The sequence below is a fragment of the Heptranchias perlo genome, chromosome 14 (assembly GCF_035084215.1).
Source record: "Heptranchias perlo isolate sHepPer1 chromosome 14, sHepPer1.hap1, whole genome shotgun sequence".
NCBI lineage: Eukaryota > Metazoa > Chordata > Chondrichthyes > Hexanchiformes > Hexanchidae > Heptranchias > Heptranchias perlo.
Window position 1 is genome coordinate 60,393,700 of NC_090338.1, and position 21,204 is coordinate 60,414,903.

The following is a 21,204-nucleotide window of genomic DNA, read 5'->3' on the forward strand; positions in this document are numbered from 1 at the left end:
CGGGCGCGTTACCCATGCGCCCAACAGCCCCCCCGCCGCGAACCCGCAGCCCTGATAACATCAAGCCTGGACTCTGTTGATTGTTTTAAATGTTTCCCACTGCTGTTCTATTTCATTGTTTATCAGTAAATTTTTCCAGTTTATTTTCCTTAGTTCATTCTCATCCCCTGACAATATCAGCTTTTTTCCAATTTATTACTTTGGTCTTTATCTTACTTATGTACTTCTCAATCTTTATCTTAAACCGTATTATGTTGTGATCGCTATTGCCTCGATATTCCCCTATGCTTACTGCTCTTATCTGTTCTGGTTCATTTCCCATTACTAGATCCAGCAGTGCTTCCTCTTTTGTTGGGCTTTTTACACACTGGGTAAAGAAAGGGGCCCTGCACACATTGTAAAAACTCCATTCCCTGTACCCCTTTACCTACCTCTTCTTGCCAGTTTATTTGAGGATAGTTAAAATCTCCTATGATTATTATTCTATGTCCTTGACTCATTTCACATATTTGCTTACATATTTCTCCTCTACCTCCTTTTCACTATTAGGTGCTCTGTTGTATACATCTATTAGGCTGATCGATCCCTTCTTATCTTTTAGTTCAATCCATATGGATTCTGTTTCTATCCTTCTGTTAGTTATGTCCTTTTTTCCTATTGCCATTATGTTATCTCTAATTAGTACAGCTACTCCACCACCCCCTTCTTCCTTCCATATCCTTTCTGATTATGTTATAACCTGCAATATTTAGTTGCCAGTCCTGTTCTTTATGTCGCCATATTTCAGTTATTCCTCCTACATCTGGTTCCTCGCTACGGATTAATGCCTCCAATTATTGTTGCTGCTGCCTCCCACCTTTCTCCGCTGCCTTACCACCACTGCCACCTTAACACTGGTCCCTCTCACCATACTTGGGACTTAGCCACAGTGAAGTTATGTGTACAAAATATGGAGCTAACTTTCATTTTTGAAGTTTTCATCTATGGATGTATATGACGGCTTTAGTTTAAAAATATATCCTTTAATCATTGAATAGGTATTAATTACTTGTATAAATGCAGTGATTGGCATTAGATTCACCAACCCTCTTAACTCTAACTGATTTGAACTTACACTCATGTATCAACTTCTATCTCCATTGAAGCCTTTCCTACTTTGCCATCACTCACAGTAATCTTGTTGCTGCTCCCTTCTCCCTTGCCACCACAACCATGCGGCCTTGTAATCTGCCTTGGAATAAAATCAGAGCAGGCTAATATTAGGGGATCCTGGTCCTTTTTAAGGTTGACGTTAGGTTTTGGTTGAGAGTTATGGTTAATGTTTGGGTTAGGACGTGCTTAGGGTTAGTGTGCCACTGCTGGCCATACTGCCACTGCTTACTGAGGTCACAGGTTATAGGGGCAGAGTCAGAAACTGTGGTCAGGGTGAAACAGTGGAAGAGCAGTGTCAAATGTTCAAAAGTGCACAAGTGGCACAGGAAGGAGTGAGTACCCCTTCTTAACATGATTCCACTTTAACCATATGGTTCACATGGGATCATACCCACACAGTGCCTTCAGGACATTTAGTCAATGATTCAATGTAATCTCTAAGCATGCAGTGAACGTGAATAAAAATTTGTGTTTGAGCTCTCAGTTAGGCTAGTACCTCAAGGAATTAACTGCCAATGAGCTTGAGTCCTAGGGCTACCAGTCAATCAGGTTCATTCATCTAAGTTGCCCAGGGTTGAGAGAGGAAAGTGAGGCAGAGGGTGCTGTTACTTCTCTCCCACCTCATTTAAATGTTTGTGCCTGTTCCAGGAGCACACACTCTGTATTGCCTCAAGGGAAGCTCTGGGTATCCCAAAGCAACGTAAAGGGGATTGAGACACAACGTTCTTCGGGCACAACGCAGAGGAACTTTGGCCCGTAATCTGATCCTATCTCAGGAACTAGTCCAAATCCCTTTTGAAGGACTGCAGAGAATCCATACTCATTGCATGCTTCAGTAATTTATTCCAGAGGATCATTCTTCTCTGCACAATACTTCCTGTATTTAACCTGACTCTTTGCCTATATATTTTAAACGCACACCTCCTTGTTTTCCCATCGCTATCTCTTAAAGCAAATGGTCATTCTTGAAAGGCTGTCTGGAAAGCTTTTCCCATCGTTTATGCAATGTAGTAATTTGTAACACAATGATACGATCATGTCAAACATCACCAAATTCTTTTTGCATATAGGTCATTGAATCAAATGTGATGCATACCTATTCTGGGCTATTCCCATCCATGAAATACGATCACCTTCGCCCTCCTTCCAAAGTCACCAGGATTCAAATTGAATATTCTGCAAAATAATGTAATTCTGAAAAAATATAGCAAAAAAAAATCATTTTACATAAAATGTACAGCACAGAAACAGGTCTTTTGTTCCAACTGGCCTATGCCAGCACTTTTGCTCCACACGAGCCTAAAGTCTGACAACAGTAAACAACCAACTGAGAACTTTCCAGCAGTTGTTGGTACAGTTGCTCTGGACATTTCTGCACTCTCCTGATCTCTGTTTATCTCTCTCTCTCTACACACCCCACTCTCCCTTGTCTGTTTTCATGCTTGTGCCATTCACTGTCTCTTTCTCTTCCCTATTTTCTTTTGATTTTTACCATTTTCATGACTCAATCTCTTTCTCTGCTGTTCTCATGTCTACAGCTTGCTTTCACTCTTTCTTTTTTTGCTTTCTCCTCCCCTCTTTCCTGTCTTTCTCTGATTTCAACCTCACTCTGTTTATACCACCAGCCAAATTGGAAAATTATTAGTTACAGGAATGACAAATTCTCACTTCAGCCCCAGTAATTGTTTCTATTTTTCGTCACACCATGTGAGAGCTTATCATTCCTGAACGATTACTATTGCACAGATAATAGAAAGTGTTGGGATCACACAGCTTCATCAAGCACATCAGTGCATTTCAGAGGCATAAGTGACATATAAGGGCTGTTGCCAATCACTGTTACTGATGGACAGGGGCAGCATAATATAGACTCCTTTCAGGCTTCACAGTAAAAAGAGATGGGGTGTATGTATGATTTTAATGAATTGACCTTTCTTTTCTTACAGTTTCACAGATGGTTATAGAAGAAGTCAACGCTCTGCACACACAGCTGGAGATTGAGAAATCTTGTCGGGAAAATGCGGAAGTCTTAGCCACAAAGGTAACGATTCCTCTTATGATGCTCAGTGCTTATGCGGAGGACAGATGGCCTGATAGAACAGTGCGTAGGATATTCACTCAGCTCCAACATGATAATGAGTCCCAGGGCTAACAGGCACTCACATCTACCAGGCACATTGGATGAGTTGGACAGTTCTTCTCATAACCAGGAAACAAGAACCTTTCAAATGGACTTTAATGCACAACATTGAACTGGCCATTTTGTACTTACGCCAACATCAGTCCTTTACAGTAGGGGTAAGTGCAGTGAATGAGATCTACTAACCCCTTCAGTCCTTTAATGTAGCATCAAGCACAGTAGATGATATGCACTTTCTCTAACATTAAGCTTTTGCTCTTCGACAAGGAAGATGGAGCTAATGATAAAGCCATTGTTAACCACAACTAATTTAGAATTCACCAGAATGCCAAAGAAATTGCCACACAAGGTTTGGACAGTATCCAGGCACTGTGTGCTGGGCATGGGTAAAAACTGATCTCAGCCTCATTCATTTATCAGTCTTAAATTCAGAGGCTGGAGAGACAGGGAATATAGGACACTGCCTTAACACTGCAGGGGGTTCTCTTTAGAGTGTGGTTGAAGTGCATGATTGTGCAATGCAAGGTGAATTATTGCTTCTCATACTGTTCCAGGCCTCAGCATGACTTGTTTTGTCGCAAAGAACTTTCATACAAAGATTGGTTGAATCTTCTTTACTTCTTATTACAGCTTAGTCATGAAAACAAGAAGCTGAAGTACCTGAGCCTAACGTCGCGGGTGTGCCTTGATGACCTGCTTCCCAGTATTTCAGATTGTGGTGCTGCAGAGGAGGAGCCACAGGACACCAGTCCTGACCCTTACATTCAGTATCAGCAGCAGGTCAAAGGTAAATATCAATGTCTGTACCTAGGAGGGAATCGGAGGTAGAAACATTTTGCAGCTTACAACAGTGAGCTCTGATCCGCAGCTTGCAGGGCACAGGGTGTCCTAATTACTGGTGTCCATGTGCTTCAATGTCAGGATCTCCAACGTCATTACAGCACTGCAATTCAATAGCGGTGTGCTGCAAGGCAAGGTAAAAGACACACTTAACTGGACCACAGTAGGAAACATTCAACCTAGCAGAGTAAGAACCAACACCATTAGTTCAAGTATCATTCATGTTGTAATCAGGTGGCAACTATCTCATAACAGAGCATAGCAAGGAATATCAAGTTCCATCTTCTAGTAATCTTATAGCAGACACATCACACAATGAGGTATTAAAGTGTTATAAATGAGAGCCTTTTAATGAGGGCGAGGTGTGCAACAGAGATAGTGTTACAAATGAGAGCCTTATAATGTCTCTTTTACACAACCCATTTCCTATTAGAAGGCACACAGTGCAAATGGAAAAGCACACCAAAAAGCTAATGATGTGGTTGTGCCAGGACCCTATGAAGGGTTTTTTAGGGCCCAGGGAGCACCCCAGAGATCCTTGGTGCTTGTAGGTAAGTTTTTTTCCTGCCCTCGCATGTTCTTTTGGGTCACGGGTCCTTCTGGCTGCTGAATAAACAAAAGGGTATTGTGATAACCATGTGGTGGATGTGTGACTTTTGCGTGAAAGGGAAGTTTGCTTGTTTCTACAGCTTGATCCCTGTGTATCCACAGATCTGCAAGATACAGTAACACAGCTGTTGGAGGAAAAGAAACAGCTTGCCAGTCAAGTACAGGAACTACAGAGCAACATTGAGGAACTAACTACCAGAGTAAGTGTCTGTTCTGTTGGCTTGACAGACTAAGTGCAAGGGCCCCCAGTGCCCTGCAATTCTACAGCCATGGGAATCATGGTGAAATATCTCCCCATTGCAGCACTAGTTTCAGCAGGCTTTGCAGACAGTAATCACATCCAGGCTTTTGCAAAACCAGCTGATTAAGGAGCTGAGGTCAGTAGGGTTGGATAATTGAATGGCTTGAAGACTGCAAAATATGAAATGCGTGGCTATTAATGAGTTGCCAATCAGCCCCTGCTCTGCTCTGTGTTCAAATATTTAGAGTACTGATATCAGATCTTGTAAGAATGCTATGAACAATAATCGCTGTCAGGAATACTAGCCAGATGGATCTATAACCCCTTCACCGTAACTCTTTATCAAAGAACTGGCTGGAAATTTACCATCCATGTCCAGGGTGTATTAGATGTCTATAAATTTAGCTTGCCTGATCTGTCTTACTTTAGCCAATCCAAAATATATTTGCAGTTACACAAACCAAACACGCCTTTTGAGACACAGCACACTATTGAGTGAATGAGTTAACTTCTTCTTGTTAAAGTCATCAAAGAAGTCAGACAACAAAATCATGAACTAACATTTCTTTCATAACTTATGATAACACGATTAGCAGTATCTGGAAACTAAACATTAAAGAGTGTACTTGAACAGACGCTATTAACTAGCAGAATTAGAAACCCTATCGGCACAAAGGCATTTTAAGTGTGTCACACTAACTCAGCATCAGCTGGGCTCCACTTCATAACAGAATGAAGTTACTCTCAATGTCGAAAATTGTCATAAAGTCAGCAAGGTTGATTTATGGTTAGATTCCTCGGGGGTAGCTTTCAACTTCGACGTGGGTGGGAAATGAGTGATAGTGGGTCAGCTGCCTGTTATACATACGCCTGATTTCCCTTTCCATTGAAGTGCATGGAAAGGAAAATCCGGCAGGGTATGTAACGGGCGAACGATCTGATACCCCCAGTTTTACACCCCCGCCAAAGTTAAAAGTTACCCACTTAGTGTAGCTGACAAGTTAACAGCTTTAAATAACAAGTCTACCAGGTATGATTAAAGTCTAATTCAGTGTACTGCTGATACATTTGTAGCTTTAACAACATGATTCCTTGATCTCATACAACCCCATCCTACCGATTCTGTGTATTGGACTTAGATGTCTCGCTTCTCTGTGCTCATTTGTAGTCCATCTGGGGATGTCAGCATGATGAATCTTTGTCTATAGATGTTATCCATTCCTTCCTAGGTTGTCTGGTTTCTTCCAGGTAGAACTAATCTTGTCGTCAGGTCTCAGAATCATAACTCTTCCATGCAAATGAGACTCTTAAACAACTGCCTATATCTGTCTGGATTTCTCAAACTTTGAAGTGTCTCTATTAGCACTTTCTCAGCTTAGAAGTCTTGCTTCACAAGCTATTATTTCTTTCTTTAACCTTTTAAACTCTGCTCTAGATTTATCCAAACCTCTCTGAAGCTGTGTAACTTCTCTCTCTCTGTCCATCTGGGGTCTTTAGTGTCAAAACCGAGCTGGAGTTAAAATGGAGGGGGGGACTTAGCCACTATGTTCCTGCCCCAATCTGGTGGCAAGAACAGCCATCCAAAGCCGGCAGGGCCCTTTTTAAATACGCAGATCGGACTCCGATGACGTCAACTATTTGTACCCGGGGTCTGAGCGGGGGAACAGTGGCTGCCTCCCCATCAGGCCAAACCTGCTGGCAACAGGAGCAAGGGCTGGAAGAGGCCCAATACGGTGAGTTTTAAAAACATTTTGTAAGATTCCTTGTGGGCCAGGAGGAGCAGTGGTTAATGAAGTCAATGGAAATGAAACGGGCGGCTGAATCGATAGTGCCCTTTTTACACTATCGCCCAAAGTCAAAATTACCTCCTCTGAGTGGTGGTTGATTACTGCGGCAAAATACCTACCAAGCCAACCACCCTCCCAATACAATTTATTAGGTGGGTAAACTTGTGTAACTCTATCTGCACATCACAAACAAATGAGAATGTAGTGTATTAAGACTGGGCACTCATCATTCAGACATGAAGGCACGTCATGTCACTCTGTGTGGCAATATGCAATGGTGCATCAACAATCTGAGTCAACACCTGGTGCATCGTAGCTTGATGATGCTGGGTGTGAGATGGGACATCTACAAACCCCTGAGATAGGTCTGAGGGTAAAGTGACATTTGCACTGACTCAAAACTAATGTTGTTGTGCCCTTTTGTGTGTACAATGTTTTCAGTTGGAGAAGGAACAAGCTGAGATGGCAGAGCTACAGAAAGTGCTGGAAAAACAAACAAAAACAATAAAAAGTTTCAATAGAGGTGAGTTCAAAAGTACCTGTTTCTGTTCTGGAGAATAACGATCCATTTCAGCTAAACTTGTTTAAATACCGGCTTGTAACTTGTATCTGTTATTCTATACATAAACTGTCTAGACTCCTTAGATTCTAGCCTGTAACTCACTCAGTTTCCATAATTTGCTATACAGAAATCAGATTAATTATTTAAGATGACTTGATCCAGAATAAAATAAACAAAATATTTAACAAATATATAAATTGAGTGATCCTTTCTTGAAGCACATGGACTAAGAAAAGGAGAAGATAAAGTCAGGCTTTAACAGATTGGAGTAAGGCCTCTTTATAATGAGTGGGATTTACAGGTTTCTTTGATAGTCTCATAGCTTATGACTGTCAAGGCAGGAGTCTGCTCTGTATCACAAAAGCATAAGTTCCCCATCTCCTTTTACAGTGTAACTGCGTGAAGACTGAGGTGGGGGAGGGGGGGGGTGGTGGAGCAAATCCCACGTGTCTTGGAAGGCGAGGAGTACAGAAAACCGAGTGAGTTCGGTGCCAGTGGGTGAGCACAGCTGCATGGAGGGGAAAATAAAAGAAGTGCTATTAGCGAGCACATAATGGACAAACTGTACAAAATGCCACAAGTGGACGAGTACAGTCCATAGTTATAAATCATATTATGTGGCTGACTACCATAGTACAATTGATATGCCACATGTGCCCCGACAACATTTGCCCTGTAAGCGACGGGCAGAGATTCCACCCCTTACAAGTGATGTGGAAAACTCCTAGAAAAAGCAGAGAGCTGGCACAACTGGGTTTCCGCCATTTTCAGGGGGATTTGTCAGTTTCCCTCCAGAACTCCACTAAGGAGATCAGCAGAACCCACGTGGATTTCCGAGCTTTTCCCGTACAAATGCAGAATGTGGAATTAAATTTTCTTTATAAATTCGATTCTCTAAAGTGTGATTTCTATTAATTTAATCTAAAACAAATTAAGGTAAACTTAATTTCCTGTAGTGTAGGGAGTGTAACATTTCAAACACATAGCAAAATTGAATGTCGTAGTTTGCATTGCAAAGAGGTGGATTAAAAGTTAAAAAATTAGCCCGAACATTTGGTTCAAGCTCTGGTTAATAAACTAAGTGCTCACAGACTAAATGTTAAAATTTATTCTGTGTTGTCTGTTTTAAGGTACCTGTACCATTTTTTTGGTAATGGGCTATGGAGGCCATAAGTGGAGGAGGATAATTCATTTCTTTACTCGCTGGCAATAAAGTGTAAAAAATTATAAATTGTTGTAATAAGGCTGTCCTGGTAAATCCAAGCTCAGACACTAACATTATTGCACTAATTTATTGTTCAAGCAAATTTGCAATAATTCTGTAACTTCATATCAAAACAGTTCCCTACATTACAGCAATGACTACACTTCAAAAGTGCATCATTGGCTGTGAAGTGCTTTGAGACCTCCTGAGGTCATGAAAGGTGCTATAGAAATGCAAGACTTTTTTCTTTCTTTAATGGTGTCTATAGTTTACAGACCCACTTCTGCCATTATATTATTCTGCCAATATCTTATTCAAGGTATTGTGGTAAATGACACACTGATATAAAAATAATATGTTAGGATTAAAAGTTTGTGAAAAATGTTCTAAAACCAATCAGAATGTATAATATTTTTAATATAAAATTGTAAAATTTCCAGTCAAGGGCAGAATGTCCACAGACCCCTCTTGGAAAGCACAGCACAGGGTGGGGCAGAATTTGGAAGGAGTATGTGCAATTTTAAAATTGCTGCCTGCCTGTTGGCTTTAATGCCCCGTAAGGATTTGCTACCTCATCCCACTAGCCCACACTCGCCATCCCCTCCCACTATCCGTCCCCGCCTTACACTTAGAAACTAGATGGATAAGATCACATTAACCTATCCATGTAATGTTTCCTGGCCTAGTTTCCGTGATGGCAACCCAGGAGTATGAGGAGCTTAGACAACAGCTGGACCTGGAACAGAGCCTAAGGCAGAAGGCTGAATCCTTTGCTCATGAGGTACGTGTGCAAGGATAGGCAGCAAGAGGTCTGCTGCCAGAGAGGGTTAAGTGACTTTATTTAAACATTGCTAATGTTATTTTTTTATTATGCATGGTTGGCTGAACCCACTTAAACATGAAATATTGATCACGTATCTAGTCAGAGAATATTGAAGCTGCTGGTTCTCCAGATAGGCAGTCTTTGAATCACTGATATAGCACCGTTCATCGGTGATTAGAAATATGTAACGAGCCTCCACAGAATTAATGTGGAGTCACTGACCCTTTCAGGATGCATAATGGAAAATGCAGTCAATTCCACTTTAACACATAATTGAAAAGTTATTACAACATATACTTGAACAGTTATTACAACACATTCCCACATACATGTCTAGAATTATCTGAAAGTGCAAGAAGACACTGATCTTATTTAAAACATAACCTCCCCAACACCTACACACATGTGTGCACATACACACACACTAACATAAGGAGGGAGAGAACTGTGATGCTATTAATACCACATCCCCTCACACAGATGCGCTAACATTGCTACTGTTTATAGTAAATTCCCCCCCCCCCCCAGACACACACACACACACACACACACACACACTGCAATGAATAGATGACAGTGATACTGTTTATATCACATTCTTCTCCCTACCCACGTTCACAAACAGTGGGATGGAGAGAGAGCAGTGATACTGTTCATAACAAATGCACTCACAATGTCACTGACTAACTAGAGGAGACTACGGTCCCTTGCTGTGCACAAATTGACTGCACAACAGTGACTACATTTCAAAAGTAATCCATTGGTGTTAAAGGGCTTTGGGACGTCCTGAGGACATGGTCAGGTGCTATATAAATACAAGATCTTTCTTTCACGGACAGTTGTTTGGGAAACCTTTTTTCATTTGCTGAGAAGGGTGTGACACAGTGACATAAATCACACAGATTACACAGCATCACGTCACAGTAATGACACACACCTTTTCTGGCTCTTCTCACTCCCAAACAAAGATTTGCCAAAGACTTTTGCATGAAGGCAGTGCCCTTTTCAGAGGACACAAACACAACTGGAGATGCCTGGTGCCAACCTGTATCATACCAGTCTGAGTGGGGAATTGCTGTGGAAGGGAGTGAATGGCCGCAGCTGGCAGAACATTCCAGTAGAATTCCTGTGTAGTTAAGTACATCGGCAGGTGATGATCCTTATTGGAATATCTGCGTTTAAGGGCAGGAAACTCTGTTGGAACCTACCTTCAGCTCAAAATTCTTCCATTATACTTCAGGCACCTCCCAGATTAAAAACCCAGCTGTCAGTGGGATTCATTGTAACCAAGTCCGCACTGTACCCCCGTGATTCTTGACATTTAATGCTGGGTGGAGAACTGGATCCGCACTCAGCTGACAGCAACCATCGTCAATCAGTCCATCCTTTGTATCAACAGAGATGAACCTAGATATTAATGCCAATCATTAAAGGGGATTATGTTCATCAAAAACTGTTTGACAAACTTTATTTTGTTTTGGGTTGGATAAGAGATGAGCATTATTTTCATCACAGTGAGGTCATGTGCAGGTGGTGCCATGATGGGTTTGGATGCAGTTTGCGTAAACATTTTGTAAACAAATGAAAGTGGTTTGTGAAACATTACTCTTTTATGGGGATATGGTTCTGCTACATTTCCCCTTTTTTGGTAATCGTATCCCTTTTGTCCTCTGCAGCCTAGAGGGCAAGCAGGTGACCTGTTCCCAGATCCAGCGTTGCCAACACTTGGAGGGTGGGGGGGGGTCCATGATTTACTGTAGATTTTTAACATGTTGGTGTTTCACACGTTGATTGAAACATACAAAACTGCATTTAAATTTCTTGCATGAAGTGCAAATTTTTTTTTAATTCCCCGAAACAAGACTTGTAAGTAAATCGTGAATTGGCTACACTGCAGATCACCTCCAATGTCCCTGCCAGGGGGTATCGTCAACTCCCCAGTTGTGAATCTCCTCTTTGATTTACCCTCCATCCTGCTAGGAAATACAGCACTCAGTGCCCATCTGCTCCACATAGTTCAGGTCAGGAACTGACTTCAGCAGGAAAACAGCATCCCTTAAAGTAAATTTCAAAAATTTTTTTGATAAAAATTTTAATTACATGTAAATAAGCTGCATGAGCAAAACAAATACATATATTTTTCAGATAACATAACCGTGACTACAGGCAAAGTATCCATCTCCTTCAGTATCTCCATCCAGGTCCTCAGGTCTCTGATCTGTTTCAGATGCCCCAGGAATTCTGAGTGCAGTGCAAAACCCAGCACAAAATTTACTCTGAACTGGGACAGCCCTCCTCCTCTTTCTTCCTCTCCCCTCCCCACTCCCACCCCTTCTGCCAGTCCTCTCTCAGCAGATCTGAGCATTCAGAAGAAAAGGGGTGAGTGTGGTCTGAAGGGTGGTGGGTTTTCTGCAATTTAAATTAACTGCAAATAATATGTAGCTTCGAAAGAAGTAGTGTGTGCAGCAAAATATCACCACAAGTGTAGATTCTCTGTAGTTTTTTTTATAATGTGTTTAGTTTTTTGACACACAGGAAGCTATTTAAAGTACAAAAATACTTTGGTGAAAGACACATCAGGACCAAGAGCCCTGCCACCTACGAGATCCATTGAGGAAAAGAGAATAACATCATAAAGCTTGAATGATTTACGCGGCCAAGTGATCTTTGAGCTCATGTTTATAGGCTTCCAACCAGCTGCTGTTTTATACGGTGCTATGAAAGCAAGGCACTAAGTACTTTCAAATGACCTTTCCTGGGTCAAATCATTGTTATCATTTTATGACGGAAACATTTAGATTTGCACTGAATGTGTCCTCACACTTCAGGGTTGTGATGAAGGGGAAGAGGACATTGGAGGGAGAAGCATACCCGAGCCACTTTCGTGCACTTTGTAGCAGCCAAACTGGGAGCTTGCCGTTCATCTGCTTTCTTGGTTGTGGTCACTGAGATCTGAGAAACCAGGGGAACATAAGAAAATTTCGGACAGGAAAAGACCAGCTGGTCCATCTAGCCTGTCCCATACAATCGTGATGCCTTATGCATAACTAGGGAGAAAATAGAGTGAATTAAAATCCTTTAATATAAATTACTATTATGGTTCTATTAGTTCTCCAGTTGGGAGGGGTGGGTTACAGAATAAGAAAGGACTATACTGTGATAAAGATTGTGGAGTTGATTTTTTTTTTAAAGCCTAAAGGTATTGCTCTGTGTGCAATTGTATCTCTACTACTCTCATCTAGCCACTCTCCTTTTCAGTAGGTCTCCTTTCCTATAAAGAGCAAAAGTGAGAGAAGTGATATCCTTTGCAGGTTAATTAAGGGCTTGAATAATGTATTATTTTTCTGAACTGGAAATATTTGCCTGGAGTGCATCAGGAAAGAGTTTTGGGCACAAGGCACTTTACTATATGGACTGGTGCAGAATTTGGTTTCCTTGTTGTCCTAAAGTATACAGGGGTTTCCCTGCATACCTCACAAGACACTGTTGAGCCAATTGGTAGATTAAGGGTAATGGCTGTTTCTCTTGAGTGCATGGTCTTCACTACTGAACAGTCTCATCTTAATTGAATGTTGTGAGTAATTCTATGGTTTGCTGGGAAACATAGATCTGTTTAAGAGACTGTAAGGGGATGAAGAATTAAAGTGTGTATCAAGGATGGGTATCTTAGGTTTATATCTGCTACAGAATTCTTTCTTTCCTATTGAAATCCTGTGTCAGGAAGAAGGAGTGATGCAAATACTGAGATCAAAGTCACCATGATCACCCTTCATTCTTCTTCACCTACTGTATTGACATTCTTTGCCTCACTATCACCCCTCATCTCATAGTGAACTTCCACATTGTCCCCCTTGCTGAAACTGTCTCCAAGAAGTTTGGTTTCCTCTGTTGTGTCAAACACTTCTTCTCCCTTCAACAGTTATGAACTGCCTGTCCGTAGGATCTGGATATTGCTCCCACATCTGGAGGCTCATCTAACACACCTTACACGCTGCTGGACAGGACGCCAGAAAGCTTGTCATCTGATAGAAACTCCTTCTTTCACCTCTAGTTTCCAACCTCTTTCTGTGTGTCACAACCTTTATTGTTTCTCTGTTGTATGGATCCTGCCAAGGTGATTGCTCCTTGTTTTTACTCCTCCCTGTGTCTTCAGTGTATTGAAAACAAAACTCATCACATAATCTCCTACTCTAAATCCTTCTTTCCAAAGATTTCAAAACTGTTGATCTCCTTACTTCCCTCAGTCTTCTGTCCCTCCCACTTTCTACAAGCTTTTAAACCCAAGCTTAGTGATTTACCTCCTCCTTGATTTACCTCGTCTTCTCTCCTGCTCTTTCCAACATATGTAACATCCTACTTTATGGGCCTCAGCCTTCACCCTGGTTCCCCAATAAAGAAAGATGTCAGGATAAGAGTGGTTGGGGTGGGAGCGGGAGGTGTGCGGAAGGTGACTACTTACTGGATGTTTTGCTCTGAACACATTTACTATTGCTGTATTTTGATCCTGTCGCAGATGTTGATTAAGCAGAAGGAGGTGAATCGGCAGAGTGCGATCCTACTGCAGCAGGTAGATCCTAGCGTACAGCTGCTCAAGGCACTGGAAGAGGTCGCCACCATCACCAAGACCTTGGAGGAAGAACGGCTCCAGCACCAAACAAAGGTAATGGTTTTGGTTCCAACAGTAAAGTAGTTGTTTCCTTTGGGGGGGGTGGGAGGATGGGGTTGGCCTATGATCCAGAGCTAAGCATACTCCCTCAACTCAAAAGAGTGTCAGACTTTGAGATCCGGCTGTGGCTGACGCACACCCATCAACCTCACCCAATGCTTCATCACTTCCCAGTGAGGCCACTAAATGGGGCAGGTCGTGTCCTTGAGTGTTTTACCTCAGGAGCATTATATCCCATATTGGCTCCTGTTGGCTGAATGTGAAGATTCATTCCCGCTGTTTACTTGAACTTACGCGGCAGATTTGTGAAGATATTTGTGTTTCAACAAAAAAATTGGATTGGTTGATGGAGAGACAGAGGGCGAAGCCAGAAGGAGTGTCAGAAGGGGGTTGTGACCCCCCCCCCCACCAATCACTTTGAGTTTCAGCCAGTTTTGCATGCAGCAGCAAAACATTGTAGGATACTTTTGGGTTGGGCACTGAACGGGCCCAATACAGGCGGTGAACCCGTCCAACGCGGTTCGGGTCTCATTAATATTTCTGCAGCTCTCCAGTCTGTTCAAGAGTAACACTGGCCAGCTACTGCACGCAGCCAGCCCCACAGGGGGCCCGCTGGGAGGGGGAAGCAGATTCTCGGGAGGCTGGGGCGAGAACGGGCTGACAGCGGGAAGGAAGACTTTTGCGGGGTCCGCAGGAGCGCTCCTGCTGCTGGACCCAGCTGGGGAGGCCGCGGGCAGCCCCTAGATCCCTCGCCTAACTGTTTTCCTCTGGGTGCCAAGTCTTCCAAATCTGGATTTCAGCCCCACCCCCACCCCCACCCCTCATCCTTCGATCTTAGTTCCGCCCCTGTGCTTTAATCACCATTTTGTCACTAAGAACTTGGAATTCAGTTGAAAGTTAGCAAAACTAGTCGGTAAATTGGTTGATAAAAAGTTGTTGACACAAATGGCTGTTACACTTTGTTGTGAATCGAGAACTTCTCCTAACTTGAATCGCGGATTGGGATCGCACAGACATTAATCACTGAGTTTTCTGAGCTTGTATGTATAGAAAATCTCGAGGAATCCCAGTAACTTTCATTATCCTGACATTTATCAGCCTGTGTTGGCATAAAACATAGATTTCACATATAAATTCCTGGAACATTGATTATTCTAATACATTAATTGGATCTAATTTAGTCAATAAGCAAGCTGATATTACTGACCGGGTCAATGAAGTAATTTACACAATGTAACTAAACTGGCCTCAGGCTCCCTTAATGCAGCACACCTCAACCAATGAGAGACTCTCAGGTAAGCTGTTTTCATACACTTCATAGTTAATGCTCAACCTAAAGAAAGAAAGAACTTGCATTTATATAGCGCTTTTCACTACCTCAAGATGTCCCAAAGCACTTTACAGCCAATGAAGTACTTTTGAAGTATAGTCACTGTTGTAATGTAGGAAATGCAGCAGCCAATTTGCACAAAGCAAGGTCCCACAAACAGCAATGTGATAATGACCAGATAATCTGTTTTGGTGATGTTGGTTGAGGGATAAATATTGGCCAGAACACCAGGGAAAACTCTCCTGCTCGTCTTCAAAATAGTGCCATGGGGTTTTTTATGTCCACCTGAGAGAGTAGACACGGCCTCGGTTTAACGTCTCATCTGAAAGACGGCACCTCCAACAGAGCAGCACTCGCTCAATACTGCACTGGAGTGTCCGCCTATATTTTGTCCTCAAGTCTCTGGAGTTGGATTTGAACCCACAACCTTCTGACTCAGGTGAGAGTGCTACCCACTAAGACACAGCTGATCCTATGGTGAGAGGTATGAGAAATGCTCCATTAAGTACATTGAGTGGGACAATAATCAGACACAGGGCTCAGTGCTGTAACGTGACATCTGAGTCCATCAACCCAAGAAGCCTCACAAATAAACAGGGGTAGATTTTTAACTTGCCACCCAGGTGTTAGACTGGCGTTGCAGATTGGCCCCCCGCTATAGAATCCATCTGATTTTCATTTCTAATGAAGTCAATGAAAATGGAAATGAAAATCGGGCGGTTTTTATAACGGGCGGTCGATCAGCTTTGCCAGTTTTATGCCCGGGCAGCAAATTGAAAATCTGCACCACGGAGAATAGAATCTCTGACTGAGGAAGAAGGTATTTATGAAGTGCCCTTTATCACATCTTTCAGAAATGTCCCAAACCATTTGATATACAACGAATTACTTTGAAATGTAGTGACTGTTGTTATGCAGGCAAATCGGGAGACCATTTTTGGATCAGTTTTAGAATTTTAAAAAATAATTTATATTGACAGGAGTATAATTTTACAAGGATTACTTGAGGAAAGGTTTGTTCTAAGGGAAGTCAGTATGTGGGGTATGTGACAGGGACAGACCCTCGTCCCACCATTCTGAGATGCAGTGCCTATTGTTTTATTTTAATCCTTAGTCTAGAGCTGATTATACGAACATATGAATTAAGAGCAGAAGTAGGCCATTCGGCCCCTCGAGCCTGCTCTGCCATTTGATTAGATCATGGCTGATCTGATTGCGTCCTCAACCCTACTTTCCCATTTACGTACTATAATCTTTGACTCCCTTGTTAATCAGGAATCTATCTAACTCAGCCTTAAAAATATTCAGTGACCCTGCCTCCACCATTCTCTGGGGAAGGGAGTTCCACAGACTCACGATCCTCTGAGAGAAAAAATTTCTCCTCATCTCCGTCTTAAATGGAAGACCCCTTATTTTTAAACTGTGGCCCCTAGTTCTAGCCTCTCCCACAAGGGGAAACATCCCCTCAGCATCTACCCCTTCTAGTCCCCTCAGGATCTTATGTTTCTATAAGATCACCTCTCATTCTTCTAAACTCCAGTGTATACAGGCCCAACTTGTCCAACCTTTCCTCATAAGGTAACCCGCTCATCCCAAGAATCAGTCGAGTGAACTTTCTCTGAACCGCCTCCAAAGCAATTATGTCCTTTCTTAAATAAGGAAACCAAAACTGCTCACAGTATTTTAGATGTGGTCTCACCAATGCCCTGTACAACTCTAGCAAAACATCTCTACTTTTATATTCCATTCCTCTTGCAATAAATAACAACATTCCATTTGCCTTCCTAATCACTTGCTGTACCTGCATACTAACCTTTTGTGATTCATGTATTAGAGCACCCAGATCCCTCTGTACCTCAGAGTTCTGCAATCTCTCTCCATTTAAATAACATACTGCTTTTCTATTCCTTCTGCCAAAGTGGACAAGTTCACATTTTCCCACATTATACTCCATCTGCCAAATTTTTGCCCACTCACTTAACCTATCTATATCCCTTTGTAGACTCCTTATGTCCTCTTCACAACTTACTTTCCTACCTACCTTTGTGTCATCAGCAAATTTAGCAACCATACATTCGGTCCCTTCATCCAAGTCATTGATGTAGATTGTAAATAGTTGAGGCCCAAGCACTGATCCCTGCGGCACTCCACTCGTTACATCTTGCCAACCTGAAAATGACCCATTTATGCTTACTCTCTGTTTCCTGTTAGCTAACCAATCCTTTATCCATGCTAATATGTTACCCCCTACACCATGAGCTCTTATTTTGTGTAGTAGCCTTTGATGTGGTATCTTGTCAAAAGCCTTCTGGAAATCCAAGTACACCACATCCACAGGATCCCCTTTATCCACGTTGCTTGGTACTTCCTCAAAGAACTCTAATAAATTAGTCAAACACAATTTCTCTTTCACAAAGCCGTGTTGACTCTGCCTGATTGCATTGAGATTTTCTAAGTGCCCTGCTATAACCTCCTTAATAATAGATTCTAGCAATTTCCCTATGACAGATGTTAAGTTAACTGGCCTGTCGTTTCCTGCTTTCTGTCTCCATCATTTCTTGAATAGAGGAGTTACATTTGTTATTTTCCAATCTGATGGGACCCTTCCAGAATCTAGGGAATTTTGGAAAATTAATACCAATGCATCTACTATCTCTGCAGCCACTTCTTTTAAGACCCTAGGATGAAGTCCGTCAGGACCTGTGGACTTGTCAGCTTTTAATTCTAAAAATTTTTTCAAAACCCTTTCCCTGGTGATTGTAAATGTTTTAAGTTCCTCCCTCCCTTTCACCTCTTGATTCACAATTATTTCTGGCATGTTATTTGTATCCTCTACAGTGAAGACGAACGCAAAATATCTGTTCAATTCATCCGCCATTTCCTTATTCTCCATTATTAATTCCCCAGACTCATTCTCTAGAGGACAAACGCTCACTTTACTTACTCTTTTCCTTTTTAAATACCTGTAGAAACTCTTACGATCTGTTTTCATATTTCTAGCTAGCTTTCTCTCGTACCCTGATTTCTCCCTTCTTATTATTCTTTTAGTCATTCTTTGCTGTTTTTTATATTCTGACCAATCTTCTGACTTGCCACTAATCTTCGCGGAATTGTATGCTTTTTCTTTTAATTTGTTACTATCTTTAACTTCCTTAGTTAGCAATGGATGGTACGTCCTTCCCCTAGAGTCTTTCTTTCTCTATGTAAGGCTCCTGACTCAAACAGACATAGTTGCGGTGCTGTAACCCAGCTGAACACCATTGTGTACCATCTGGTTCTGAGCCAGCACCAGGTGAAGGCAGCACGAGACACTTAGTGCTTCTGTGTTACAAACTGGAAATAATTTCCAAGCCCTTCCTCCGCAGATTCAGGAGCTGGAGTCTTGTCTGAATGAGTCGGCACTGCAGAAGGAACTGGGTACGCTACAGAGACAGCTGGAGATGGTTGAGGAGGAGAGACGGGAGACAGAACAACGGGCACAAGACGTGGAGCAGAGGAACTGTGAGCTGGAGGACCAAGGTGTGAACTGAATATAAAGAAAGAAAGAACCTGTCACGACCTCAGGACATCCCAAAGCGCTTTACAGCCAATGAAGTACTTTTTGAAGTGTACTCACTGTTGTAATGTAGGAAACTCGGCAGCCACATTGTTTATGACTGACATCTCCGATCAGGGAGCTACAAGTAACCAAGAAACCTTATCCGATTGCAGAGTATTGGGCATTATTCCCACTGAAATCAAACAAAAACTAAACAAGCCTAAAATTACTACTCATGATATTAATGGACGAACATTTGCCACCTACATATGACGTTCCTTAATATCACATTTTTACTGCAGCCATTAACCTGTTTATTTTAAGTAGGCTAAAATAGCAGACAAAGGAATGTGACATAAGCACATTTAAGTGTTCATCCACTAATATCGTCAACGGTAATTTCTGGATTTATATTTTCAATCTTTTTTAAATTGTTTTTTTTTGTTTATCAGGATGAGAGTTATCAATGTTGGGGAATTAAATATTTCCTATAATTTCTTCCAGTGTCAGCAACAAGCACTCCCAACATCAGGTACACTACAGATTTGAGACACAGCTCCCTCTATACTGTCCCATCAAGCACTTCCAGTCCAAGTATAGCACAGAGTAGAAACACAGTAAAACTCCCACTACGCCATCTCATCAAGCACTTCCCAGTCCAATTAGTACTGATTAGATGCAGGGTAAGAACATAAGAAATGAGAGCAGGAGTAGGCCATACGGCCTCTCGAGCCTGCTCCGCCAGTCAATAAGATCATGGCTGATCTTCGATCTCAACTCCACTTTCCCGCCCTGGAAACAGCTCCTTCTACATTGCTTTGCCAAGCATTTCTAGGTCTGGTATGGAACAGGATCCAGAGCAGGACTTCTTTAACACTGCCTCAACAATGTACCTTACCAAACTCAGAAGAGCATCCCTTACTGCATAAGTGTGACATTTATAATTTCTTGCAACAGCCATCCTGTGTCTCAAACCTGTAGTGTATCTGATATTGGGAGTGCTTGTTGCTGGCACTGAAAGAAATTATAGGAAGGACATACAGACTGGCGAAATGGGCAGACACATGGCAGATGAAATATCACAGCGCCGACCTGCCGGCATGAACTGGAGGCAGGGAACAATCCCTGCGCTGGAACAGGTAGGCCCATGGCCCAATTGAAGTTGGGACTCGGGCCTTAATTAAATTAGACGGGTGAGCTGCGGACACCTGCTGCATGGCCCCAGGCAGCTCGCCAGCGAATCGGACACCAACATCGGTAAGTTTCGGGAGGGGGGTTGGAGCAGGCTGTGGGAGGATGGGGGCTGATTGAGAAGCCTGTGAAGTCAGGGTTACACTGCTGCTCCTCCTGGCTCTAGGTGGAATGTGCTATGGATCCTCTGTACTTAGCCCGAGATACTAGCTCTAGTATTTATCATTTGCGACACTCACCCTGGAAGTTCTTCTCTTTTGATGAGAACTAAGTTCCAGTATGAAATATCCATCACTACACATTGCGAGCAGCAGGGATTATTGCAAGGAGTAAAGTGCATCTTAATGTTTTTTTTGCAGTGAAAGAATTAAAGGAGAAGATAAAGTTTCAAGTGATCGAATCTGCTCCCGCCACAGCTCCACCTCCACCCCCTCCGCCAACTCCACCCCCTCCGCCTCCTCCTCCACCTCCTCCCCCTCCCCCTCCCCTTCCAGCTACACGTTGCAATCCTATAAGGTATGTACCCAGTATCCTCCACAAGTTAAATGTGCGAATATGGTTGAAGGAGCAGGAGGTAGGGCTCATGGACAAGATGAACTTGGAGAGAGCATAGGGGAAAGAAACTAGAAAGAGGTGGGGGTTTGGAGTGAGGGTAGGGAGAATCTGGGAGAGGATTGGCTTGATGGGCAAAGAGTAAGATGGGAAAGCAGTCAAGGTAGCTGAATAGATGGTCTCTATCTCAGTGACAAATATATCCATGAACTCCTCACACTTGTTGTTGGAGGTGAGGGTGAAGGGTTCAGGGGTGTTAGGAGGTAGTGGAGAAAAGGAGCCTGGGGTTATCTTTGCCCACCAGGATGATCCTAGAGTATTGGGCGACTTCAGCAAAGGCTTGGTTGAGCTTGATGCAGTCCAGCCAGATCTAGCGATGGCTAAGCTAGTTGTGTGCCAGATACATTCAAGTTTGCATGTCTTGGATTTAAGGCAGCAAAGATGTGCGCCATACCAGGGGAATTACAGAGATAGAAGACCGTAAAGTTTTGTTGGGGACAAGGGCATCAAAGATGAGGGAGTGGTTGAACAAATGAACACTGCAGGGCTATTCTGGCAAATAGGGGACC

At 42.5% G+C, this 21,204-nt stretch overlaps 1 protein-coding gene across 1 annotated transcript in view; it reads left to right on the forward strand.

The window, feature by feature from the left end:
- The first annotated feature begins 3,371 nt into the window (after positions 1 to 3,371).
- The window catches only part of LOC137332168 (shootin-1-like), a 42,429-nt gene continuing 24,596 nt past the window's right edge, over positions 3,372 to 21,204 (forward strand). Inside the window, exons 1-8 of the mRNA XM_067995873.1 lie at positions 3,372 to 3,450; positions 3,923 to 4,079; positions 4,844 to 4,941; positions 7,211 to 7,292; positions 9,222 to 9,316; positions 13,872 to 14,018; positions 18,720 to 18,873; positions 20,443 to 20,599. Of these exons, the coding sequence (XP_067851974.1) occupies positions 3,391 to 3,450; positions 3,923 to 4,079; positions 4,844 to 4,941; positions 7,211 to 7,292; positions 9,222 to 9,316; positions 13,872 to 14,018; positions 18,720 to 18,873; positions 20,443 to 20,599 (950 nt within the window). The 5' untranslated portion in view covers positions 3,372 to 3,390. The remainder of the gene's footprint in view (positions 3,451 to 3,922; positions 4,080 to 4,843; positions 4,942 to 7,210; positions 7,293 to 9,221; positions 9,317 to 13,871; positions 14,019 to 18,719; positions 18,874 to 20,442; positions 20,600 to 21,204) is intronic.